The sequence below is a fragment of the Lonchura striata genome, chromosome 1 (genome assembly GCF_046129695.1).
Source record: "Lonchura striata isolate bLonStr1 chromosome 1, bLonStr1.mat, whole genome shotgun sequence".
NCBI classification, from domain to species: domain Eukaryota; kingdom Metazoa; phylum Chordata; class Aves; order Passeriformes; family Estrildidae; genus Lonchura; species Lonchura striata.
In genome coordinates, this window is record NC_134603.1 from 152,726,080 (window position 1) to 152,752,436 (window position 26,357).

General features: G+C 46.8%; 2 protein-coding genes across 3 annotated transcripts in view; one reads left to right on the top strand and one right to left on the bottom strand.

Annotated features, from left to right (window-relative positions):
- Positions 1-1,738, top strand: part of PLCD1 (phospholipase C delta 1) — a 53,664-nt gene extending 51,926 nt beyond the window's left edge. For both annotated transcript variants that reach the window (XM_021555261.3, XM_021555260.3), the window contains exon 15: positions 254-1,738. In XM_021555261.3, coding sequence (XP_021410936.1) covers positions 254-345 — 92 coding nt within the window. In that variant the 3' untranslated portion in view covers positions 346-1,738. The remainder of the gene's footprint in view (positions 1-253) is intronic.
- A 2,673-nt stretch (positions 1,739-4,411) lies between these two features.
- Positions 4,412-26,357, bottom strand: part of VILL (villin like) — a 37,541-nt gene continuing 15,595 nt past the window's right edge. Inside the window, exons 4-21 of the mRNA XM_031504157.2 lie at positions 25,014-25,210; positions 22,504-22,612; positions 22,075-22,185; positions 19,371-19,570; positions 19,205-19,283; positions 17,757-17,855; positions 16,051-16,204; positions 14,945-15,045; positions 14,552-14,689; positions 13,853-14,011; positions 12,153-12,332; positions 11,087-11,232; positions 10,240-10,384; positions 9,370-9,558; positions 7,000-7,068; positions 6,380-6,391; positions 5,877-6,131; positions 4,412-4,615 (exon numbers count right to left, since the gene is read on the bottom strand). Of these exons, the coding sequence (XP_031360017.2) occupies positions 4,502-4,615; positions 5,877-6,131; positions 6,380-6,391; positions 7,000-7,068; positions 9,370-9,558; positions 10,240-10,384; positions 11,087-11,232; positions 12,153-12,332; positions 13,853-14,011; positions 14,552-14,689; positions 14,945-15,045; positions 16,051-16,204; positions 17,757-17,855; positions 19,205-19,283; positions 19,371-19,570; positions 22,075-22,185; positions 22,504-22,612; positions 25,014-25,210 (2,457 nt within the window). The 3' untranslated portion in view covers positions 4,412-4,501. The remainder of the gene's footprint in view (positions 4,616-5,876; positions 6,132-6,379; positions 6,392-6,999; positions 7,069-9,369; positions 9,559-10,239; positions 10,385-11,086; positions 11,233-12,152; positions 12,333-13,852; positions 14,012-14,551; positions 14,690-14,944; positions 15,046-16,050; positions 16,205-17,756; positions 17,856-19,204; positions 19,284-19,370; positions 19,571-22,074; positions 22,186-22,503; positions 22,613-25,013; positions 25,211-26,357) is intronic.

Consider the following 26,357-nt stretch of genomic DNA (forward strand, 5'->3'; position numbering starts at 1 on the left):
CCAGATCCATCACAGTCAGAGTGGATTTTTGGGGTACCAAAACATTGTCTCTTGCCACCAGAGGCCTTGGGCACATTGTGTTACCTAAGCTCAGGGCTGTGCCTCTGGGGACCTGCCTGTTCAGGATCCTGTGGGAAACTGGGAACAAAATGCTCTGAGACAGGGAGATGTTTGTGCAGGGTCTTGGCAAACATTAGCAAATACTTTTCCAAATGGACTAAAGGCTGTTTTCCATCTGTGTCTCTGCTTCCAGGTTATCGCCACATCCATCTCCTGACCAAGAACGGAGACCCTTACTCCTCCTCCACCCTCTTTGTCTATGTCAATATCCAGGACTGTGATTAGCAGCCTGGCTCCTCCAGGCCACCGTGGGCCTCCTCACAGACCTGAAAGGAATTCAGTGTGTGAGCCCTGCCAGTGCCAGGGTCAGTCCCCAGCACCTCCCCTGGAGCAGCACTCGGTGCTCCGTTAGGACTCCGATGTGAAACAGCCATCGACCTTCTCCCTGCTGCTGGAAACATCCTAATGCTGCTGTTGAGATTAATCCTTTTGTACCTGTTCAACCAATCCAGCTGTGGTTTTAGTTCACTTTATTTTTTTTTTTTTTTTAATGTTGCTTTTAGCGAGAGGATAGGGACTCCTTTTTTTAGTGAACTCTTGGGTTGGGCTTGGTCAGGCATCTGGGCAAAGCACCCAACATCTGTGCAAGGAAAAGTCTCCCTCAGCACTGCAATCAGTGGCCAGGTGCCAGGTGGCTTCTTGCAACTGCAGGTGTCAGCCATCCTTCACCACATGAAGTCCTAAACGGGGACACGATTCCCCTCCTTTCTGTTACAGATTAAAAAAGAAAGCTGCACTACAAAGCCCCGTGTTATGTAACCCGAGTTTCCTTTTGTGTTGCAATAAAAAATACATGAGCACTACTCTGCCTGTGTGCCTGGCTCTCAGCCAGGCCACTTTGCATTCAAAGCCTAGCTCTCATCCTTGTGGAGGAGAAAGAAGCTGCTGAACAGCAGATTTCCCTCTGCCCCAAAGTGAAACCCACTCAAAGGGACCTCAGAGAAGGTCTTTTGCCAAAGACAGTGGGAACATGCTCAACACCCAGCAGGGCTTTTTTTTTTTTTTTTTTTTTAATACAGTAAAACTTTCTTTGTGTTTTTACAGAAAAATGTCATTTTTTAACAGAGAGGAAGTAGATGTTTTAAGTGCTAGCAGGTCCCAGTTGCACTGGAGAAGTAACCCAGCATGAGAGTGTTTTAAGAACAACACAGTATTTATGGCAACGAGTGATTTGTCTTCTAGTAGAACTACAGAGTTAAGGGAATATTGTTGAAATAAAATAATATATATTTTGAAGTGCCAACTGTGTTGCTAACAGTATGTTAGGCTATTAAAAGTTTAAAACAAATTCTGGAAGCGTTCAATTACTTGTCGCTATTTGCCTCTTTGTCCTACTTGAATGCAACATGCATAAATTTGGAGATAAACCTGCTTGATTTCTTAAATTATCAGAATCCCTGGTGGTGAATATGAGGGGCTGATAGCAAAGATGTTAATGTCCTTTTAAACATACTTTGGTCATCTTATTTTTTTAGTCCAAAATAGCCTGGATGTAATGGTTCTTATGCCCACTGGAAAGCCGGGTTTCTTTTAACCATCCCTGGAGTTTGTTATGCTGCAGTAAACAATATTGTGTGATGTTGTAAACCATTGCCAGATTAAATGTGAATTAAACACACACCTCAAGGGCTGATACTGTATTAACAACCAGCCAGGTGGAAGAGCTCAAGAGTGGCCAGCGAGGCAGAGCAGGGGGCCCTGCAGTGGCACGAGCTCTCCCAGGTCACCTCTAGGATGGGGCACATTGGTGAGACACATTTGAAAGGCCAAGGATGGAACGTGCTTGACTCCCACCCAGGGACAGCCTGAGTTTGGTCCCTGCTCCCTGTGTGCTCTCAGCACTTTGTTTTAGGGAGCCATGGCATGAAAAGCATAGGTGAAGGGGGTAAGAAGTGTTCCTGCCTCCTCACTTGTACCAACTCTTGTGGGGCAAGTTAGAAATTCTTCCCTGTGAGGGCAGTGAGGCACTGAAAGAGTTTTCCCAGAGAAACTGTGGATGCCCCATCACTGGGAATGTTCAAGGCCCCTTTGGTTGGGGCTCTGAGCAACCTGGGATAGTGGAAGGTGTCCCTGTCCATGGCAGGAGACTGGAACTGGATGATCTTTAAGGTCCCTCCCAGTGCAAGCCATTGTGTGATTCTGTTCCTCTGTGAGGTCAGATCAGCCCACTGGGTTGGCTGTGAACTTACTACTTGCATTTTTGGGTGGCATGATTAGATTTCAGTTGGATTATTGAGCTAAAGCCCTCACCTGCCTGCTGTGGTGAGAAGTGGGGGACCAGGTGGTCAGGGCTTGGATGGATTGCACAGAGAGGCCAAGTTTTCGTCTGCCTATTATGCCCTTAGAGGTAGGCAAGATCCATGGGAAGAAAAAACATCCCTTATGAGGTAGGAACAGCTGGGGAAAGCTACTATAGCCAGGTGGAAAAGGAACTGAGATGGAGATGGGATGGGCAGAGCACGATGACAATGCTGCAAGATGTCTCTCCCCAAAGGAAGTGACGTGGTCCATGTTGTTATCAAGTGAGCAATTCATTAATCTGGGAGCTGGCAGCACACTCTTCAGTGAGGCAAGGCAAATATTGCTGATACCAGCAGTGCCAGCGGAGGTTGAAACGTGGGCAATGTGCACTGATTGCATCTCTTGTGAACACAAGAGGAGCAATCACAGGTAATTCAGCTGATTTGTGTCTCTCTTGATGCTTACTCTGCACAGGGGATTCCAGTGGATCCTGGGCTGGACCCTCAAGCAGAGATGGGATGAAGTGGCAGTAGGAACAGGGACATAACAACGGGGTTGGGGGTTATTTTAAGTTAACTACCAGTTCTTAAACACAAAGATCTATCCAGGAGACCCCATCACCTGGAGGTCCCTGCTCCAGCCCAGCCAGATGGTGACACTTCAGCACAATGATGAGTCCTGGATGTCGAGTGAGAGCTCTTTGTCAACAGCCTGGAGCTCCCAGCTCCATGCCCACATCCCTGCAGCAGGGCTGGGCAGTCAGGCCAGCTGCTGAAGTGCCAGGTACTGCTGCTCACTGCCAATGAGGGCTTCAGGAGCAGCGTCCATGGGCACTGGGGGACAAATGGCCTGAACTACATGGAGTTTGAGAACAGAAGGGACCCCACCTCCTCAGTTTGTTCTTTTCAAAAAATCCAAAATTCCATTGAGGACCAGGTGTTTGAAGGATCTGTGGCCCTGGAGAGCTTTTATCTGCTGTCATCCTACCGCCCATGCTGATCAAGGACACTTAGAGTGCTGCTGCTGGATGTTTATTTGGAATCACCGATCAGGTTGGAAATGGAGTAATGCTGCAAACCCATATTGTCTGAGTTTTAAGGCAGTGTTTCTACCTTTAGTTTACAGTTTTATCCCATAATCACTGGTTGCTTACATTTCCCACTGCCCTCCCCAGCCAGACTGATCCTACAGTGTGGAACCAGCACTCTCAGCCCCAAGGACATCACAGGGATGGAGCCCTGATAAAAGCTTCAGTAGGACACCCTCTGCCTCAGGTCATACCCAAAACCCTCCTGGCTTCCTCAAGCCTCTGGTCTGTGGGCAGGTGGACTCTGACATTCCCTGGCCACAGTCAGGGAGGCCAGGTGAGATTGCAGATGCTGTCTCAATGAGAAAAAAAGAGAAAAAAAAGTAGAGTCTTGTCTGGCAGTCAAAAATCAATACTTGTGTCTAGCCTTTAGTGTCATCATCCTCTGGAAACATCAGCTAATAAATATGCTCATAATAAGTGCTTTTTTCCCCCAAACCAGGTTCTCATGTCCTTTACCTGCCCTGGGCTATTCATGTTAATCTGGACCTGATTCTTGCTGGTTTTTGGTGAGTAGCTTTTCTACAAGGTGAGAAGGGGCAGAACTGTCTGGTGTCACTCCACAGACTACTTCATCAGGCATCTGGCTTGTTCCTGACCTCAAGGCTCCCCCTCCATCCTCTTAGAGCTTCCCCCTCCTCTCCCCACCCAGAATTCACACAGCAGCTGCAAATGGCCTTTGTCTTGACTAACTTTAAACTTCTACAAATGAAGGAAGATCATGGCCTCAGCATGTGGCAATTGGCAAAAGGGAGAGGAAAGATGAAGCTACAATGCAGTTGTTGTGTGGCTCACACTTGTCTTCATGGCTATCAGCAATAAAGTGTCAGGAAGAGGCAAAAACATCCTGTCAGGCTGTTCCTGAAAAAGGTTTTTCCTCCTGGGGTTCTGGGTTTGCAGGGAGAAAGGAGCCATGAACAGTGGCTGCTGGAATAACTGTTCTGGACTGGGGTGCCGGGTTGGGATCACTGAGGAAATGCCTGCATGTCTTTCCTGCAGCTCCTAAGGGAGCAGGGGCTGGTCCCAGAGTCATCAGATGCCCCATCAGATGTCTCAGAAGAGTCCAAATTGTTTCTTCTCATTCTGCTGCTTCCATTTGGGCATCTGGTAGAACTCGTCCTTGGACTTCCCAAAGATATCGTGGAAATCAGCATCAGAGAGATAGCACTGCAGTGAGGAGAGAGAAGGACAGGTCAGCTTTGGTTTCTGCAGAGCCTGGGACACCCCCACAGCTGCATCCCCTCCCCACCATGCCACTGCTGACCTCTGACTCCAGACCAACAGCTCCTGTTCAGCTCCCTGTCCTCGTGGTGGGAAATGCAACATCCCAGCCGACTGTTCCTCATCCCACTTCCCGAAGCACCAGGGGAATAAAAAACCCACCAGCCCAAAGAGGTGTTCCAGTTTTGAGGATTTAACATGCTCTGTCTGGAATTTACCCCCTGTTGATCATACTGTAGCCAGGACAATTTATGGTCCACCAGGGAAGCTCTGCTGGCCAGAGTTTTAGGCAGTGATTCACAGTGAAAGCCTCTCCCCCAGCTCAGTCCCCTCCCCTAAAATATTCACTGGAAATATTCACTCCCATTGCTGGAAAGACAGGGTTTGCAGAAAGAAGGAATGCTGACAAAGGCCCTGTGGGAATGGGAGGTTGAGCTTTTTCCTGGTATTTTGGGTAGAAGAACCCATGTAGAGCCCAGCTGTGGACCATGGCTCTGGCTGTGGGTGTTGGCCTTTGCCAGATCTGTTGGGCAAGACATTGGTCAAACAAGGATTACAGGGAATAGAGGAAATCAATCCTCTGTCCCCCCCCCCATCAGCTTGCTTGGATTCAGCTTCAGACACTGCCAAAATCCTTGGTCTGACTGGAAATCTAGCATGTGTAATTTTTTCTGAAATTGAAAATTGCTGAAATGCAAGCTTTCTGACAATTAAAAAAAAAAAAAAAAACAAAAAAAAAACCAAACCATTCCTTCTAGGAGGAGTTTCAAATGAAAACATTCACCTACAGCTTAAGTAAAATGCAAATTCTGGCTTAGTCCTCAGCTGTGTCACCTCCTGTCCCTCTGAGGACAGAAGTTGAATGGCAGAGCAAAACAATTCTACCAGAAGAAAGTATTTTTTAAAAATTACTACTTGAAATTATATTTTTCTGCCACAGAAACCCCATAATTACTTCAACTAGGCTAAAACCACCACAAGTTGTCCCTGTCCACAGCAGAGGGCTGGAACTAGACCATCTTTAAGGTCCCTTCCAACCCAACCATTCTAAGTTCCTATGAACTTCCTCACACAAAGCTCCTGCTTTTGGTGACACCTGTGTGTCTTGCCAGTGTCCCCCTGAGTCTGAGCAGGACTTGGTGGTCTGAAGTACACTTAGCCAGCTGCAGGTTAAGTTAGGAAGGGATCAAACCAGCAATGCTGTCACCTCTTTTTTAGTGGGATCCACGCCTTCGGGAAGTTCATCCACCGTCCTGTGCATCAGCACCTCTCGGGAGTAAATCCCTTCCCCGTTGGGCACCATGGCAGGGCTGTGGCTGTGGCTGTTGCTGTTGTAGCTGTTGCTGTTGCTGTCACTGTGGTTGAAGTGAGATTTGTACTCTGAGGAGGCATTTGCTGTAGCTGAACCAGCCAGGTTGGTTGTGCTGAAGGTTCTCTTGTTCAGGCTGAGGTTGTTCAGGTCCTGCCAAATGGAGGAAAACAGGTCATGATGAGATGCTCTGGCAGAGCAAGGTGGGGATGATCCCAGGATCTTTCTGCTGGGGTTGTGGGGGGCTATTTCTGGCACAGACTATCTGTAGCTCCAAAGCAGCAAGGGGAAATCCCAACTGAAGTGTTAGTGCAGTGCCTTCGTAAATGCTACACCTTGGTGTTAGGACTGCTAAAAGCACACACTAATGAGAGCTCTTACAAAGAACTGAGGATACTTACAGCAGTCTCATTCTTCTCAAGATAACATCAGGGGAAGGCACATGTGGGATGACAGAAGGTGAGGTTAGATGTCTACCATGTCTAAAATATCTAAATTACCTGCACACCCCTCCCTGATGAGCCATCTCTCCTCATCTAAACCTGCCACTTCCTTCCAGCCTTCATCCTGACCCTGCCCAGGGCAGAACTGACTGACCCATGTGACAATGGCATTTGGGACTGCTGGGACCTCATTTATTTGGGAGGATCCCCCACTGGGCTATGCCCCTCTTGACCAGAGGAACCTTGTTTGAGGTCTCAGGGGCTCCACCACTGTAAACTATTCAAAAAACACTTAACTACACCCTCTTAGAGCTGCACACACCTTAATTTGTTCTGCAATAGAGCAGCTGGACCATGTCCTGCTCACAGATAACTCTGGGCAGCACTGGAAAAGGCCCAGGAGGTCTGGGTGTATTTACGGGTTATTTATCACATCTCCCTCTGCTTCCCACAGAGGAGCACAGCCCTGATGCTGGCCATCCCTGCCCTGATCCTGGTGTCCCCTCCTTGGTGCAAAGAGGATGTGGTGTTGTGTGCACCCAGGGGTTTCCTACTTGTACGGCCCAGACACAACTCACCACTTTGATCTCGGATATGGCCGACACGTCTCCCAAGCTGTTCTTCATCTCCTCGTAGGATTTGCCATCCTAAAGGGAAAGAGAGAGTTGTGAGAACCATGGGCTGCTCCTAACCCACACTGCTGGGTCAGGAGATCCTGCATTTTAAAGCCCAGTGATGGCCACTGATGTGGCAGCTCCTGAAAACATCAGCCCCTGCAATCAGAAGAATCTGAGCTTTCACTTGGAAACAAAGGAAAAAAAATGGACTTCAGCCTTTGCAGTTGTACAACAACAGGGGAAACCAGGAAATTTAAAGACTTTGGAGCAGAAGGCAAATGAAGAGAAATAATATTTACTGCTTGTTGGATTTAAATATTTTACATTTTTGATGAATCTTGCAGTGCTCGAAAGTATTCTTTTTTTTCCAACTTTCCTGGTTCATTTATCTAAAACAACATATTTTTTCAAAGCTTCAAGTCCTGACTTCTTGTAATTAGGTGCCATGTATTACCAGATATCTCTTATTTTCTATTTAAAAAAATGGAATAGGCTAGATAAACTGGCAAACCTCATGACTGTGTTTTCCTAAGCAGCCAGGAGATGTCAGTTCTTAACAGAATCATCCAACCAAGTTTCCCAACAAGAACAAGCAACATAAACACATGGACTGTAGAAAAAAACAGATTTAGACCCAAAATTGAGCAAAGAACACACACCAGATGTTTCTGGGATGTCAACAGTTTAGATGGCTTGTCTGTAGTTGCTGAAGCTGCCTACAGGGGATATTTTTAGAGGCACATATTTTATGAGCTGTATCCTTGTTTTTCAGCAATTCTCGGGGAAAAAAAATAAAACAAGCCCACAAGTTTTGACCTTTGTTCTAAGCAGCAACATATTTTAAGGGTCACTGTGAGTTGCTGCCTTATCTCTCCAGGTCCAGCTGTCAAGATTGGATCCACCACCACATGGATTGGGAAGAAAGACAATGCAAACTCAGATACAGGAAATAAAGTATCCCTGTAAGAGTTTTCCTGCAGTGTGGAGTTCTGGGGAAAGAAGGGAGAAAGGAATTTTTTTCATTCCCAGTCATCTCTTGGAGCATGTTTCCATTTCTACCTAGGGAGGAGCTGGTATTTGTAACTCTGCTTTTGAAGGCTGGTGTGCAGGGACCAAGGGTGACCTTGCTCAGGAGGTCCTGATGGGCTTTCCACAAACCTGAACATAAGACCTATCTGCTCACATCTTTCATTTCACCAGTTTGCCTTTAAAGCTGGGTCATAAACTTGCCTCTGTGGCTGCACTTTCAACAATGAACTTCTGTTGTTGCTTTGGCCTGTTTTTTGTTTTTTTTTTTCCTTTATGATGTGGGTGGGTCTGTTTTCCATCTGAACCTAAGTTTACTACTCATAGTTCCCACCTCTTTTTGGCTGAAATCAAAACCTTGATTTGGAACCTAATATTTAGGAAAATATTAATATTGTGAATTCAAGCACATTTGCAAAAGCCTCTGTTTCACCACACAGCTTTTTTATTGGTGAAGGAGCAGAAGCTGCTCAGACAGCACCAGGAACTCATGTCCCTGCACATGGAAGGGGGCTGGAACTGAACGATCTTTAAGGCCCCTTCCAACCCAAGCCATTCCATGATTTTGTGAAGCCCAGGACATTTCCCAGTGAGGTTTCACTCCATGCATCCTATATTCACTGAGAACAACCCCCTCCAGGCTCCGCTGAGAACACCACAGGGTGTTGGAGTCCAGGACATCCCTCTGGCTGCCCTGGCTGTCTCGAGACCCTGGCAGGGGTCTTGGAGACCTTGGCAAGAAGTCAAAAACACCTCTGGCTTCGATTTTAGCCCATGGAAAACACTGCAAATTTTATATGAGGAATTAAAAGCCACAAGGGTATGAGTATTGTGATATTTGAATTAACACAAAGTGGAAAAGTAGAATTTTGGTGGTTTTAGAATATAGTTCAGGAGGTAAAGATGGAGGAATTTGGGTGTGTCCTGGCCTTCTTGTCCTTCTTCTTGTCCTCCATGTCTTGGTGTGATGATGACACTTTTCTATTGGATTAAGGTAGAGACACACTGTCTAACATAGATGGTAGGTATTGGCACAGTATTGTAAATATAGTACATGTAGTTTTGAGTATAAAATGTAAACTCCACCTGAGGTGAGAGGCAGATCGCCATGTCCTCCTTGCTAGACAGAGCTCAGCAGGTCAGAGAAAGAATGTTACAGATAAGGAAAAATAAACAACCTTGAGAACCTGATCCTACACATTCCAGACTCCTTTGGCTGCACGGGCTAGGAAACAAAGACTTCTACAATTTTGGGGTCATCCCAGCACAGCAGACCCCAAGAACAGGGCTTTTCCATCAACTTACACTCCATTTGTATGGGTCCCAAGCATTGAACCATCCTGTGAAGTTGAGGGGTTCATAGCCCTGCTTCACCAGGATGATGGGAGTTGCCAAGTCCCTCCCAGCTGGATGGGTCTTGAGATACTCCTTAGCCGAGGCAACGGCCTCGTTCCTCTCCTGTGCGTTGGAGGCTTTGCCAACCCAAAGGAAAATCTGCAAGGGGAGAAGGTGCTGAAGGTCAGTGAGGCATTAGAACCTGTGCAGGCACAGCTGCTTGCTCTCCCCTGCCAGTGGGAGCAGAGACAAGATTATAGAAAGTAGTACAGTATGTCACTTAGGTGAGAAATTTAATTTTAGGATTTTTAGTATGTTGTAGATGGGAATAAGATAGAGGGTATAGGGTGTTGTCTTAAGTTCCTTTCTCTTCCTTCTTCTTCCTTCTTAAGTTTAGGTAGTATCTTGTAAATAAGTAGAAAAACCCACATTACAAGGTCAGAGGTCAGAAAGGTCAGAAAGAAAAAAATTCAAGTGTCACTTCTTAATTGGGCAACTTAGTTTTCGATTAGGCTTAGAAGACCTTGTAACACAGAACTGCTCCAAGAAAGTTTCCCCCATCAAGGGAGCCCCCAGGGAGTGGCCCCACTTGGGGCCAGTAAAGCCATAAAAATGTGTTTTCCCAATAGTCACATGATTCTGAGCCCAAATTTACCCCCAGCCAAGGAAAATTTTGCTTTTGAGACAGGCATGGATCATAAATATTTCAGGTACAGCTCTGGTACGTTTCAAGGTAGCTGAACACAGTCACAGGCCAAGATCCAACTCAATAAACACCAACTAAAGCCATAACCTGTTTGAAAATATGTCTGAGGAGAAGGGGAGGAGGCTTTTTCTGACCTCTTCCCATGTGTCCAGCAGCATGACATCATCTTCATCCAGGTCCTCCTGGCAGAACCCGACCACCTCCGTCATGATGAACCGACCCGTCTGGTTGGAGCACTCAAAGAGGCGAGGCTGGTAGTGTGTGATCTGCTCCTGGAACCTGCCTCGTGCATGGCAGGGAAGAAAAAAGCAAGAAAGGTGGAAATCTTTCCCTCCTGGCTTACTGCAGGGCCCTGAAGCTATTTGTTGTGGCCTTGGAGGAAGTGGTGGAACATGGCAATACTCATCGAAAGGCCTGAAAGTCAGCAAAATATCAGGGGATTCTCTGACCATTTTAATGATTTTCAAAGGTCCTTTTTTTCTCCATCCAAAAAAGGCAAAAGTAGAACCCTTCCCTCATTGTGGCAACGAGTTTGATGTCAGGTGAAAGCCACACCAGATCACTTTTTGCAAAGGAAACCATCAGCAGCCCAGAGGGATGGAGAAATCCATGTTGTCCAAAAGCAGATCTAGTCTCATGATTCTCCTGGGACTGCTGCTGCTAATGGCTGGAAATGGAGCATGTGGTTCCTGCAGCCCTCAGGACAGGATATGGGATAAGTTTACTGGGGAGAAAGTAGGATGTAGCACACCCTTGTCTGCAGGCTTTGGACCTGTAGCTTCCACTTCAGGAGAACTCTTTGGCCCAAAAGCCAGGAAAGAAACAGCTTGGTGTGGTTTCTGACCAAGGTCTTGATGATATTCTGACCTCATGCTCCCTTTATTGAGGACACAGTACCAAAGTATTCACTTTCCTGAAAAGTTTTAATCCCTTGGTTAATGTCCCCTGGCCAGGCCCAGAGGAACAAGAGGTCACTATTACCTCTTTTCACTGGCATAAGGTGCTTTGCCTCCCAGAGCTTCCCAGAACTCTGCTGGCTCCTGTCCTTCCAGAATGGTGTGCTTGTCCCGTCTGGAAACTATGTCAGCCACCATTTTTGCCATCTCCCGCTCATCTCCGCTGCATCCCTGTGCTCAGGATAAAAGATGGAGGTGCAGTTAGGGGCAGACTGGAAAAATTTATCCCTGGGGAAAAACTGGCTTGGTCCTCTGGAGAGCTTCAGACCTGCTTGAATGCTCTTGAGCTGATCACTCAGAATCCATTTCTAGTTCTTGAAGGGACATTTTGTGCAGCCAGTGGCACCTAGAGCAAAACTCACAGAGCGACAGAATGATTTGGGTTAGGAGGGACTTTAGAGATTATCAGGAACAACTTCCACTCAAACAAGATGCTCCAAGCCATATGCAACATGGCTTTGAACACTTCCAGGGATGGGACATTGACAACTTCTCTGCTGTGGTCTACCATGTCATCTTGACACACGACTGAAACAAGAGAAATGCATTTGCTCTCATCCCAGATGATTTCTTACAGCTGGAAAATCTGGGATTATTTATTTATCTGAATGAAAGCTGCATGAACACCTACAATCAGGTGAGGTGAACCCCAACATGGGTTACTTTTGTAGAGAAGGCTTTTACTGCTGACCCTCTACAGACAGAGCCCTTTCCTGGGTTCACTTTCCTCACACAATCATTGAATCATTAAGGTTGAAAAAGACCTTTAAGATCATGAAGTCCAACCATCAGCTCAGCACCATTAAATCATGTCATCAAGTGCCACATCCACACATTTTTGAATACTTTTGACTCCACCATTGCCCTGGGCGGCCTGTTCCAGTGTTTGGCATTCCTTTCTGTGAAGAAATGTTTTTTAATATGTAGTATTAACCTCCCCTGGCATGACTTGAAGCCGTTTCTCCACTGAATTAATGGGCCACCTGCCCAAGGATTCACCTCCATGACCTCGTAGAGGCAGAAGACTCAAGCCCCACCTCAGCAATTTCAGATCCCTTTGGCTGCCTCCCCATGTCTCGCTGCAGACTCACCTTCCCACACCACAGGTAGCACACCTGGCTGGTGGTCAGCAGGAAGACATCGTTGGAGTTGAGGGAGGAGGCTCGGGCGGGCACCTCCGTGGCCTTTGTGTTCACCTCATCCGTGCCCCTCACCTGGAAGAGGCGGATGGCCGGCTCGGGGCTGCTCTTCTGAGCCCGGCTCGTGCCGCCCTGCAAGGACAGAGAGAAGGGTGGCACTGGGAGGTGAGGAGGACACACAGATCCAGGGTGTGACTGATTTGAGGAAGGCTTTGGGCTTTGGGCTCGCAGCTCTGCCCTCTGTTGCAATGATGGATGACAGTTCTGCACTGAGCAGGCCAGGAAATCCAAGTATCTTCTGATTCCAGGTCAGAATGAAACCTACATGGCACAACTCCCACATTTCTCCCTGATTACAGAGTCTTGGCCAGCTCCCATCAAGACCCTCAAGGTCCATGTGACCAGATCTTGGTGTCTGTAGAGGGTTTGCCATGCAAACTGGCAAGGCATCTGTGCCCTGATTTCCAGCTGTGCTCATCTTAACTGAACATCTGTCATGGAAACCACATAGTGGGACCAACAGTGAGGGCAGAGGGCAATCCCCCTTGTGGGAACCCAGGGCAAGAGGAATATCCCCCTGTCTGCCCTGGGGTGCTATAACTCCCAGGAAAACACTGACTTTGACCCTCATTCATGGAGAAGGCTTCCTAAGCCTCAAAGTAAGCTAGAGACCACAAAAGTGTGAAATAGATTGTAGGGATTGTAAAGAGTAGTTTAGTATCCCACATGGGTGAGAAATTTAGGTTTTAGGATTTTTAGCATATTGTAGATGGGTACAAGATGGAGGATATAGGGTATTGTCTCAAGTTCCTTTTTTCTTCTTCCTTCTTGGGTTTGGGTGGTATCATGTAATTGGGTAGAAAAATCTGCCTTGCGGGTCTTTAGGGGTCAGTTATTGGGTTAGAAAGGGAAATAATCTAGGTGTCACTTCTTAATTGGGTAGTTTAGTTTTTGATTAGACTTAAAAAGACCTTGAAGCACAAGATTGTTGGCCATTTTTGTGCTGTTTTTCTGCATGCAAGGACTGGGCACAGACAGTGTACTGAAGTCATGATAAGATAACAATAAAACAAAAACTTGAAGACCGAAAAAGTCCTGTGTGTCTGCTTTTCCTGACAAAGAACTGCTTCAGGAGGGTTTCCCCCTGCCAGGGGAGCCCTCAGGGAGTTGCTCAGAGTGGGGCCCACAAACTCACAACCCTCTCCCACAGCCACAGGTGGAATTTCTCCACCACATACATCAGCAGCCAAGGCAACAAGTGAAGTGGGTTGGTAGTTCTGTGATGTAATTCAGGCAAGGACAATGCAAATCATGTTTGTAGGATATTTTGCAGGGCCCTCTCTGGGTAGCAGCATTGGTAATTCACAGGCTGACTGCCTTATTCTAACTCTGCAAAATATTTTGGGACAGAGTCGGAATGGACCTCACACATCACTGCTGGAGCTCAGGGGTGGGGAGTTGAGTTGAGTCAGTCCAGGACTGTGTTTATCCAACAGTGTTCAGACTGCTCGAGGAGTACCAGAAATGTCCCCTCTGCCAACCTGTGCAGGGCTGGCAGGCTCCTTTCCTGAATATCTGCGCATTTTTATGGGACTATTTCCACTGCAGCTGCCAAGCCATGGCTGCTGCTCCACCCCCCAAAGCCACGTTACCTCGTAGATGACCAGCTTGCCCTTGAAGATGGCCAGGAAGTGCCTGGGCTCCTTGCCCATTGTCACTCGCACCTGCACGGCCTCGTCCCCGTATTTCCTGTCCAGCTCGATGGCATTGAGGGCACAGGCAGTGATTTCATCCACGGAGGCGTGGCGGCCCTGGGGGACAGGGAGGTGACACACAAAGTGTGATGACAGCAAGGGTACAAGCCTCTTCACAATTCAACACTTGCCAATCCCAAAATGTGTAATATCATGAGAACGGAGTTAAAACTTCCAGATATTTAAATTTCACTGGCATTCTGTATTTGTAGACTTTGGAGTTCCATTTTGAAGCTTCTCTCTGCTGAAAATATACTTCAAAAAGGAAAGCAGAGATGTCCATATACACATAGATCTCTAGGAACTGAGGCTTTAAGGGACAATCTGACTCCGAATTTTGACCTCAGCACTGTAAGCCCCATCATTCTTCAGTCTCTTTGTCTGATTTTGCTGGTGCTCAGTCTGATGCCAGTTTGGGATCAGTGTCCCTACTACCTACAAAGGACAGCTTGGGATATTTGAAACTGGTGAGCAAAGTGTATCTGAGTTCTTCTGGGTGCTTGGGCTGGGATTTTTGTGTGCAATTGCTCCCTTCAGCTTTAGGCTCATACAGCAGGCACAGCACAGTGCCCTTTGCTCTTCTTTTCTTTGACCTACCTGCCACATATAGAGGATGTAGTGGGGTCTGCCTGACCTCAGGTAGGTGTACAGGACCAGGTAGCAATCACCCCCGTAAAACTGCCCGTATGTCTTGGGATTCACTGGCTGCATTTGCAAGTCCTCAATCCTCCACACCTAAGGACAAAAAACATCTTGGTCAGCAGCAGCGGAGTCAAGGTGAGGACAGAGCACAACCCTTTGGCTACCACACCACTGAAGATCCAGGTGCTCCCTCAGGTTCCATCACTGGAGGGAAGAGATCAGTGCCTGCCCCTCGTGAGGAAGCTGTGAACTGACATCAGGTCTATTCTCAGTCTCCAAGCTGAACAAAGTAATGCTTGGAAACAGGCTGATTATTGTATTCTCTGTCAGCCAAAGGAGCTCTCTCACCTCGATCTCCCCGGAGGCATCATCAACCATCCTCTGCTCAGCTGCGAGCTCAGGTCTGGCGTGGAGCTGGGTGGTGTCAAACTTCACCTGCTCCACCTTGGCTGCGTGCACCAGCAGAACAAAAACAAGAACTCAGTGAATGCACAAACCCTTCCCACAACCCTCACCCACAACCACTGCACAGCAAGGAAAACCCAGTCCAGGTTTGCAAAAAGCCACTCTTGCCCCCAGTAAACCAACACTGATTTTTGGAATGGGCAAGAGCTCACTCACTTCAGCATTGACCTGTGACAGGCTGGAAATGGCCACACAGCATGTTCCCGTGAGGGCTAGCTGGTAAAAATATTAGTAGTCTCCTGACTGAAAGTTCTTAATTTTTCTCCTAATCTATAAATATTTCCCTCCTTTTAAAAAGCTGATTTCAGAAATAAAATGCCTACATTTCTCCAGCACATGACAAAGAAAGAGAGTATTTATGGACAGCACAGAGAGAAACAGAGATGGAGAGAAAAGAGAGAACTTGCAAAGGAAAGAGATTTGTGGCTCTCAAGCTGTTATTGATGGAGACGTTCAGCATCTCTGTCACCTTCCCATCATTCATCAACAAGTTCTCTCTTTTTGGAATTGTTTCGTCTTGGGGGTTAATGCATTGTGATATTCCCTTCAGCAGTGTGATAAATACACCATTTACACCCAGTGTAAATACAGAACCATTCTACTGACGTCAGGAAGGAACTGGATGGATGCCAGTGTAAATGAAAGCAGAACTCCATATCAGGCTCAGCATTAGCCCTTTATAAAGGAAATTCAGAAGTTCTGCAAGTGGGAAATTTTGCATACAATTCTTCAGAGGAGTGACTCTCTGCCAACACTTACATTCAGAGTAAGTGGCAATTTGGTTCATGTAAGAAAATTCAGAGAGCTGAATGTCATTCAGTTCATGAATCCTTTCCATCTACTGAAGAAGATGGAAAATAGAAGACACTAGGAGAGTGTACATTAGATTTTCGAGATCCTGAAGGCAGGAGACAGTTGATGTGAATGATGTTCCCTCAGCTATTGCTTAGCACAGGTAGGAAAGACAAATCCAGGACCAATGTGCTCACCAATTTTGCCTGTAGTGTAGACCTTGCCCAGCCCTTGTGTTTCGTTCTTTTCTGTCCACCTCTGGAACAGCTGTTTGAACATGGCTGACTCTGCTCCATCATTGATCACCTCAACGTTGGTGGATGAAGGATAGCCTTTGGCTTGGATAAAACCCTGGTGGGGTTCAGAAAGGTTATAAGCGAGCTTTTTACTTTTTACAGACATGAGAAAAGGGGTGTGGACCTGAATCAGCTTGAAGAGTGTCCCTCACTGAACACAGGGTGGAATTCAGTCCAAGATTTGCATTTGAACTAATCAGAAGTAACTGAAGACTTTTGCTGTAGTATCCATGTTTACTTCTGCCTTTAGGAGACTGAGCCCTACCCCTACCCCTTTTCTCCAAACTTTTTATCCCTCTCTAAGCCTGGAAAACTCTTTTACCTGTAACCTGGTAGTGAGGATGGGAGTGAAGGGGTGGAGGCAGCTCAGCACCCCCAGAGCATGAAGTCTGTTCTGCAGGGACAAAACTCTCACACTAAATCCTCACAAATATTTTTTCTTCTTTTTTCTATTCTTTTCCCTAAACCCATATTATTTCTTTGCAATAATGCTACCATTGGGTTAAAAGACTATTTCAACAGAGGTGTTTGATACAATATGAGTGGGAAGAAAATGTTCTGTGTGCTGCCACAATGCCAAAATCCTTGTTCAGTTTTGGGAACCGCTCCTGTGTTTATCTCAGAAGGCTCCAGGATGACCCGAGGTGCAGTGCTGGCAGCTGTGGGAAGGAGCCTGATTGTGGCTTTCTGAGCATCCAACTTCTGCTGTAGAAACTGCAGTCACACACTGCCCTCAGGGAAAAGCAGAGCAGATGGTTCTCCCATCCCTCCCACCTGCCACACTGAAAGACAGACATATCTTTTGTTCTACATGTGTAGCTCAGGGCCAGAATTTGCAGAGATGATTGCCTACTAAAATGAGTCTGAGTCAAGCTCTTGAAAGGAGCACAGAGGACAGTGAGATAGGTTTTAAGGCATTTTTAAGCTTTTCTTCTCTGAGACAATAGAAGCAATCCTATTGAGGCTGGGTGTCTCCAGGTAGGACCTTACTGAAGGTGAACCCACTGAAGTTCAGTATCTCCTAGTTAGATCTCATGGAAGATGAAGCCATTTACGCCTTCCCATAAGTAAATGTCTAATTAAGAGCCATGTTCCCTCATAGTCTTCACTTCAAAATGCTAACTTGTAAAAAAATACCAAATACCTCACTTGCTCAGGCTCCCTTGAGGTAATCTTTTTCTGAGAGGAAGAGCTGATGAATGCTCTGACAGAAAATAACACATGGATGTCAGAGCCCCTTTACTATCTGTTTATGCACCTTTTTTGGCCAAATTTTTGACCCTGCTGATCCTCTCTGACTCCACCATCCTTGAACCAACAGTTCCCAGAAGTTCACTATTTACCATGTAGAAAAGTATTTTCTTTTATACTTGATTTTCTTTAACCATTTTTTCCTTAGTTTTAGTGGCAGGTGTTAGTCCTAGCACAATTTGATGACTAACAATTTTGTATTTATGTCATCATGCTTCCCCTAGACATTTAGCTTCTCTCTCTGTTATTACACAGGCCAGCTCCCCAAGACCTACACTTAATTGTAATTAGTGGTCAGATCTAGATCAGCACATATCAACCGCCCACAACATTGTTTGCACTCTATTACAACTCACCACAGCTCGAGTGAATGCTGCTTTTTTCTCCTCTGGGCTAGAGGCCTTTCCTCTCCAGACATAAATTTTGAAGCCGCCTTGGTCTAAAATATAGCAGTCCTGATGTTAAAGTGAAAAAACAGGAAACAGAAAAAAACAAATGTGAAAAACTCTGTGCAGGAAAAGCTCATCATTTGTAGCCCAATCAGGTGGCTCCTTGTTGAAGATTTAAGTTAAATGCATATCCAACTCATTTCTCTGCCTTGCAGAGCTCTAACCCTGGTGCAGCCATTATCAGAGGTGATGGAGAATGAATTTCTTATGATTTAAAAATGGAGTACAACTACCAGCAACCCCACAGGGTAGGGGTTCACAGGTATGGGCACACCTGGCCCAGGCTGCTGATTTATAATTGTAACTAGTTGGAGTATGTATTTTTATTAGGAATTGCTCAAAACTGTCTATTACCACTGCACAGGAAGTGTTCTCAAACCAAAAACCCCACCAGCTCTGAAAGGGGCCAGGAGAAGGATATGCTGAAATATCTACCCTAGCCTGCTGCTGCCTGCATTTATGCCCAAATCTGCTACTAAAGGAGCAGGAAGGGTCCAAGTCAGACATTTTCTGCATGAATATTTTGTCCTCACTGAGATCCCTGATCTGGAGTTCACTGTTGCATTGCTGTGAGCACAGTGGGATCCCGAACCCAAAGGGGATGAGTGATGTGCTGAGCCCATCCCCACTACAGACAGCTGGTGCTCCAAACACACTGTAGGACCAAAGGCTGCTCCTTTTTCAAACTGAACTATGAAAGAAGAAAAAGGGTTTCCTATGTCTGCAAAGGGAGCTGAGGTTTTAACAAGGCTGACATCAGGATGAAAAGGGGAGTCAGAGCCTTGCGGCACAGTGCTGCGTTGGAACAGGCTGGTCTGCACTGCAGAGAATTAAGGATGAGCAATTCTCTGCCAAATTTTAGTCAGAGGAAAAGCCTCTGTTTTCTGAAAAACTCTGCACAGAGGGTCTGTCAGGAAATCTTCCACGGTGGGTCATTGAGACCAGCCACTTGCTACGGCAGGAAAACAAATCTCCCTGGTTTTGTGAGCAGAGTATTTATTTGCTCTGGAGTCAGCAGAGGGAAGGCTCTCCTTGAACATCAGGTATTAAGAAGCCTTCATTCCATCTGGAATTTTTTCCTGGTATGCAGCTCTCCCTCACTGTGATTGCCAAGCTAATATAATCCTTGGCTGAGAGCATCAATTTGCCATCTCTTCTTGGAACAGCTTCAACACACCACCTACCTCCGGCTGCTGAGACTGTAGCAGGGCTAAGCTGTCCTAATCTAACAGCAGGGCTAAGTTCTCCTAGTGATGGAAAGCCTGATAATTTTCAGGAAACAGGTGCTCAGCTGAAAACAAAGTGAACCACAGCCTCCTTTTCTTGCTGGAAAGGCCACCCTGGCTTTGTCTCACCTCGTGCTGGAGCAGATCCTGCGTCAGGGGCCGGGTGGCGATCTCCTGCACCACCAGGTCATTGTCCTTCTCATAGACACTGCAAGACAGAGCCCCTGAGCTGAGTTACAGCCCAGAGAGCCCTCTGTGAGAAGGGATGGGGTTTGGGGCACAGCCCAGCACTCACTGGTAGAGCCGGACGTTGGCTTTCTGCAGCTCGTCGGCTTTGGCGTCGGGGATGGCGTCGCGGAGCTCCCCGCGCCTCTCGCCCAGCACCATCCTCATGATCTGCATCAGGTCTGGGGAGTCCCGCTCGTTGTCAATGATGCCAATCTGAGCACGGCCACCCCTCTCGCTGTCCCTGATGCTCCGAGCCAGAGCAAGACCCTGCACAAGGGGAGTAAGGCCTGAGACACACCCCAAACCAGCCTGAGACACACCCCAAACCAGCCTGAGACACACCCCAAACACAGTCTGAGACACACCCCAAACACAGTCTGAGACAAACCCCAAACCCAGTCTGAGACACACCCCAAACCAGCCTGAGACACACCCCAAACCCAGCCTGAGACACACCCCAAACCCAGTCTGAGACACACCCCAAACACAGTCTGAGACACACCCCAAACCCAGTCTGAGACACACCCCAAACACAGTCTGAGACACACCCCAAACCAGCCTGAGACACACCCCAAACACAGTCTGAGACACACCCCAAACCAGCCTGAGACACACCCCAAACCAGCCTGAGACACACCCCAAACACAGTCTGAGACACACCCCAAACACAGTCTGAGACAAACCCCAAACCCAGTCTGAGACACACCCCAAACCAGCCTGAGACACACCCCAAACCCAGCCTGAGACACACCCCAAACCCAGTCTGAGACACACCCCAAACCCAGTCTGAGACACACCCCAAACACAGTCTGAGACACACCCCAAACCAGCCTGAGACACACCCCAAACACAGTCTGAGACACACCCCAAACCAGCCTGAGACACACCCCAAACACAGTCTGAGACACACCCCAAACCAGCCTGAGACACACCCCAAACACAGCCTGAGACACACCCCAAACCCAGTCTGAGACACAGCCCAAACCAGCCTGAGACACACCCCAAACCCAGCCTGAGACACACCCCAAACCCAGCCTGAAACACACCCCAAACCAGCCTGAGACATATCATAAACCCAGTCTGAGACACACCCCAAACCAGCCTGAGACACACCCCAAACCCAGCCTGAGACACACCCCAAACCCAGTCTGAGACACACCCCAAACCAGCCTGAGACACACCCCAAACCCAGCCTGAGACACACCCCAAACCCAGTCTGAGACACACCCCAAACCCATTCTGAGACACACCCCAAACCCATTTTGAGGCACACCCCAAACCAGCCTGAGACACACCCCAAACCCATTCTGAGACACACCCCAAACCCATTCTGAGACACACCCCAAACCAGCCTGAGACACACCCCAACCCATTCTGAGACGCACCCCAAACCAGCCTGAGACACACCCCAAACCAGCCTGAGACACACCCCAAACCCAGTGAGCCCCAGACCCCAAGCAGTGACTGAGAACCAGCAGCCCAAGCCAGATTAAAAAAGCTCTCTCTGAAGCTCCTAGTGCCCTCCCAATTCAGCTGTTAAAGAAGCAGATATGTCTGTAATGCCTGATTATTAACTAACTCATAGGAAAATATTGCTAATTGCAGTTGCTGCTGATGCTGCTCCTGCAGGGCACAGGCATGTGGGAGCCACAACAGGCACTGCCTGTGTGTGACTGTGCACCAGCAGGTCCAGTGGTCCTGTGGGATGGTCTGGGGGAGAGATGAACACGTGCTGAGGCCAACGAGGCAGGATGCTGCAGAGCTGCAAGACCCAGCCACCCCACTGCGACGTTTTACATTTAAATGTTTCTAGTGTTCAAAAAACATGGATGTCTTCTGTGAAAAAAGCTGCATGAAATGTCAAGCAGCTAATTAGGCTGAAATCTCCATCTTCAGTTGATTTTTTTTGGTTCCCCTGACTCTTACTGCAATAGCTTTGAAAGACTCCTCTCGATCAGACATAGGGGATGACCTGCTTGAGGCCCGAGGTGAACCCAGCAGCCACGAACCTGCTCCCCCTCCTGTGCTGAGGATTGCTTTGTATCTTCTTCAACATCCACAGGATCTCCACTGTGCCCCAAAAATGGCATTCCTGTGGAGATTCCCCATCTCCCAGTTCATCAGGGATCACCACACAAAGAGCAGACCCATCTGCCTTTTAATATTATAATGACCACAAGCTTGGCCACCAGCTTTGCTGATGACCTGTTCCTGTATCTTGCTTTATTAAATCTGTGTATCTTGGTTCCTGTATCAGTAAAATAAGGGTAATGATCCCTTTGCAAAGTGCCTTAAGGGCTATAGATCTGACCTATCAACACCTGGGTTATGTATTCCTGCTTGTCTCATACTGACCTAGCCATAATTCCCTGTTGATTATGTAAACAAAAAATTAAAATTAATCTACCTTGGGGTGGTTACTACAGCTAAAACTACTTTAGTTTCTGACTTTCTAATCCTATGCCATGCAAACAACAGGGCACAGAGGGATGGAAAGGAGCTCCAGAGGGAGCTGGATGACTTTCTGGGGCTGGAACTAGTGATGTGCCCTTGGCTGCCTGCGAAATGCAACCTGAGGTGAAGTCTGAAGTGGAGAAAAGCAATTTCATGGGCATCTAAAACCAGCAGATGGGCAAGTAGAAAGTTTATGATTATTTACCTTGGTCATATCTATGTTGTTGCTCTTAAGATTTTCACTGCAAATTTTTTTTTTTCCCCCCTAGGCATCAAAAAATGCCACCTTAAGCCAAGTGGCTTTCACCTGTACTCACCCTGGATTTCTCAGCAATGCTGCAGCTGGGTCCATTCCACTGGATCAGCACTTTACCAAGGTCCAGCAAGAAAACATCTCCCTTGTTGAAACTGTCCCAGGAGAGCGCTACCTGTCACAGGGAAATAAGAGAGTTTGGCAAAGTGGGGAGGAAAAGGAGAGCTGCAGGTGACAAGTCACAGCCATGGCAAACCTGTCCCTGGGGATGTCAGAACAGGATTGCAGTGACTGCTCATTCTGCTGGCACTCAGCTCTTCACTGAGCACTCTTGTGGTAACACCAAACCCTCAAGTGAGGACTTGAAAACTGTCCTGAAATGGAAGTTCTTGAGCAGAAATGAGATACCCACCAGGCAACTCTGCTCAAAAATGAGTGTAGAAGGAGAGGGAAAGAGAAATTATCCATAGGAAGAGCAGGGTCTTCTTCTTACCTCTGTGGCTGACACGTGCTTCTTGCCCTTGACGTGAAGAAGACGCTTGATGTTGTACATGTTGGTCTCCACGTGCTTAAATCCTGAAGCCACTCCTCCCTTCTTGTAGCTGTTGTGTAGCAGAGATTAAAGAGTTAGTGCTGGCTAGAAAATACTTTCCCCTCTATCCTCGGAGAACATCCCAAGATTTTGGTGGCAACTACAAAAATCTAGAGCAAAATAATCTCAAAGTCCTAAAATTGCCGTGGCAAATGCTGTGCTGTCTCACTGCTGTTTGTGGGCCTTATCGAGGTGTCTGTCTGCCTCTTATGGGTGTTGTGTTTCTGCTTTGCACACAATCACAGAATCATAGAATCATTTAGGATGGACAAGAATTTCAAGATCATAATTTCCAAGCATTAAACATCCTGGGAGAAGATGAACAGTCAGGTCAGGGATGGCAATGGAATTGTAACACAACCAAACTGAAAATCCCATTGACCATGGCAGTGGCATCGAAATATTCCATAAGCATTCAATTAAAATATGAAACAGACTTTTTGATAAAATTTTGTTTTCTTCAAAATAGTTATTTTATTAAAAGCAGCTTAGACAGGAAACTGTGGCCAGAAGCAGAACAAAACCATAAGCAGGTACAGGACTCTGTCTTTCTCTCAGATTTTACCTCCCAATTCTTTTTTCTTCCATCCTTGAACACACACTTTGCAGTACCCACTCTCAGCACTATTATCACCTTATGCCACAATGCCATCCCCTCTCTTGTGGCAACCTTGCACAATCATGAGAGGGCACAACCCCCACAGAAGTCCCACAGCCCTTTTCATGTTTTTCATGTGAGTCTAATCCACTCTTATGTATCCTAGACCATTTTAGAAAATAAATCCATTGTTCATACAGCAATAACTGACACAATGCAATTGCCATTTAGGGGGAAAAAGGGACAATTGTTGATTGCAGTTTTTGCCATGTGGGTAACAGATGTATTTTATTGTAAGGTATTTTATTGAAAGGTACTGGCTAATGTGGTCAGAAATGTGACTCACAGCACCCTAGACTTGTTTGGCCCAGCTTAAGATACCCACAGAAGGATGCTGTGGTGATTAGTCCACCTGCCAAGATGTGGAAAGATCTTCCTTTAATTTCTCATTCTGCGTCAAACTTCCTCACTGACCACAGGGATGTGGTTTAGACCCAGATGAATTATAATTCATGCTGATTTCAGAGGCAGATAACTTTCCAAACAGATTGGTTTTGAGGGCCTGATTTTCAGTCCTTCATTGTCCCCTCCTCATCTTCAAGATGAGGCTTTTCTCTCTCAGAAAGGCTCTGAGGAGATTCATGAGAGGTTGTCGAGATTCACAAGACAGAGATATCCAGCCAGACTGGGATGGAGGATATTGACCCAGGATCACTGAGTTTCCTTCAGCTCTTTGAAACCAAAGTAAGGCTGTTTATTGCCAAAGCAGATCTTCCTTGGAGGACAGTAACTGGAGTCCTTCCAAAAACCCCAGAGTGAGCAAAGACCCTGGGATTGGATTCAATATATCAACATATCATATATTCAACAGTGTCTTTTAGATGACAGAAGTTCAGTCACTTTTTCCTTCCATTACAGGAATATTTCACCCAGTATGAGCCAAATCAGCACTTCACTGTAAGGTGGATATTAGCCTGAAGTGCTCTGAATGTGCACTTGAAAGTGTGTGGAGGAGAGAACAGGGAGGTTAAGGGTGAGGTGAAGGGAGGTTATGATACAATTACTGCAAATATCTGGGAAAATGACCAGATATGCCACACCTCCAGACTGAATAAGTAATTCATTCAAAATGGAAATTCTTTACTCTCAATTCTAACCAGCATCAGTACTGACCCAGGGAGGTCATTCTGCCCCTGTGCCGGGCACTGGTGAGGGCACACCTCGAGGGCTGTGCCCAGCTCTGGCCCCTCAGCTTGGGAATGACCTTGGGATGCATCCAGAGGGGACAACGAGGCTGGAGAGGGGCTGGGAACACAAACCCTGTGAGGAACCCCTGAGGGAGCTGGGGGTGCTCAGCCTGGAGAAAAGGAGACTCAGGGCTGACCTCAGCACTCCCCACAGCTCCTGAAAGGTGGCTGTGCTCAGCTGGGGCTGGGCTCTTCCTCCAGGAACTGACAGAACCAGAGCACACAGCCTCGAGCTGCACCAAGGGAAACTCAGGTTGGATATCAGGAAAAAGTTTTTCACAGAAAGGTGATAAAGTTCTGGAATGGCTGCCCAGGGAGGAGGTGGAGTCCCCATCCCTGGGTGTGTTTAACAAAGCCTGGATGTGGCACTGGGTGCCAGGGTTGAGTTGAGGTGTTGGGGCTGGGTTGGACTCAATGACCTTGAAGGTCTCTTCCAACCTGCTCATTCTGGGAATTCTGCATTTTTCACGTTTTTGAGTTATGGATGTCTCTGAGACGTAGAAAGAAGCAGGGGGAGCCCCAGGGGCCACGACCCAGCTCGCAGTGGGTGACTGGGAGCCACTCACATGATCCCGTTGCGGAAGTAGCTCTGGAAGGTCTCGGACTCGTGTCCCTGCACCTCGCGGTGCTGCACGGGGCTGCCCCCGAGCGCCGTGTCCAGCTGGGTGACGTACACGGCCGCGGCGCCCTGCTCGTCCTGCGAGGAGTCCTTGCCAATCCAGTAGTGCAGGTCCACGGCGGAGCCACGGGAGGTCCTTTTGGTCTGCAAGAGGTGGGAAGGACAAGTGTGGATGAAGGCACAGCTCATTTCTGTGTTGGAAAACCAAGTGTTAATTTATTTTAAAAAAATATGGATATTGATCTAGTACCAATATCCAACTGAGACGGACAAAAACTCTCTAACAGTTTAAAGTTAGAAAGAGTGTGTTTATTGTGTTTATTGTGTGTGGGATCGCTCCCAAATCCACACCACACCTTCCAGGTGATTACAGAGTCTTTTTATCCATACAAGTATTAAATACCCAAAATGCAAATACATATTCTAATTTTGGTACATCCCATTCCCTGCTTCGCATGCTAATCACTCCAAAAGCAATTAAGCATGCCTAGTTTGTCCCTTGAAATGGGTCAATGTCCCTTTCATGGGGAGGGGTCCCAAAATGAGGAAGTAAATTTAAGTCTTCCTTGTTTTGACCTTTCTACCTTTTTAAGGCAAATATGACAAATGAACTGTTGGTAGAACTCCCATTCCTTGTCTGCAATTGGTTTCAGAACAGAGGAGGCCCAGAATTGTCTTATGCTCCTAAAAGCTCTTTGTCAGTTTTGTATTCTTCATTATAAACCCAGCTAACTAAACACTGTGCTGACAAGCAATCAATTATTAGTTAACTACTAACTCCTAACTTCATCAAGGCCTACTCATTTATTATTATTTTAATTAACTCTAGTAAGGCTTATTTCTAACTAAAATCTTAGCTCCTCTAAAATCTCTAAATTCCTTAAAGTTTAGGTTTCAGTGTGGATGAAGGCACAGCTCATTTTTGTGTTGGAAAACCAAGTGTGAATGAAGGCACAGCTCATTTTTGTGTTGGATCACAGAGCCCTTTCCCAGTTCTGCCTTTCTCTTGGACAAGGGGAGTGAGGACAGCCTCAGGTATTCTCTGGAAGCTCAGGCTGGCTCTCTCCTTATTCAGCAGATCAATTTATGGATTTTATAAACTGAACTGAAGGATGTTTCTGTTTGATATTCTTTTATAACTCCTATTATCAATGAAAACTGAGCACCCGTGCAATTTATGTGTTCAGCTTGTCCAACTATTATACATTTTGATATTAGGACTTAAAGCAGATTTTTCTCATAGATCACCTTTTGAAATGCAATGCACACTGCTATTTATTTGCCTGGAGAT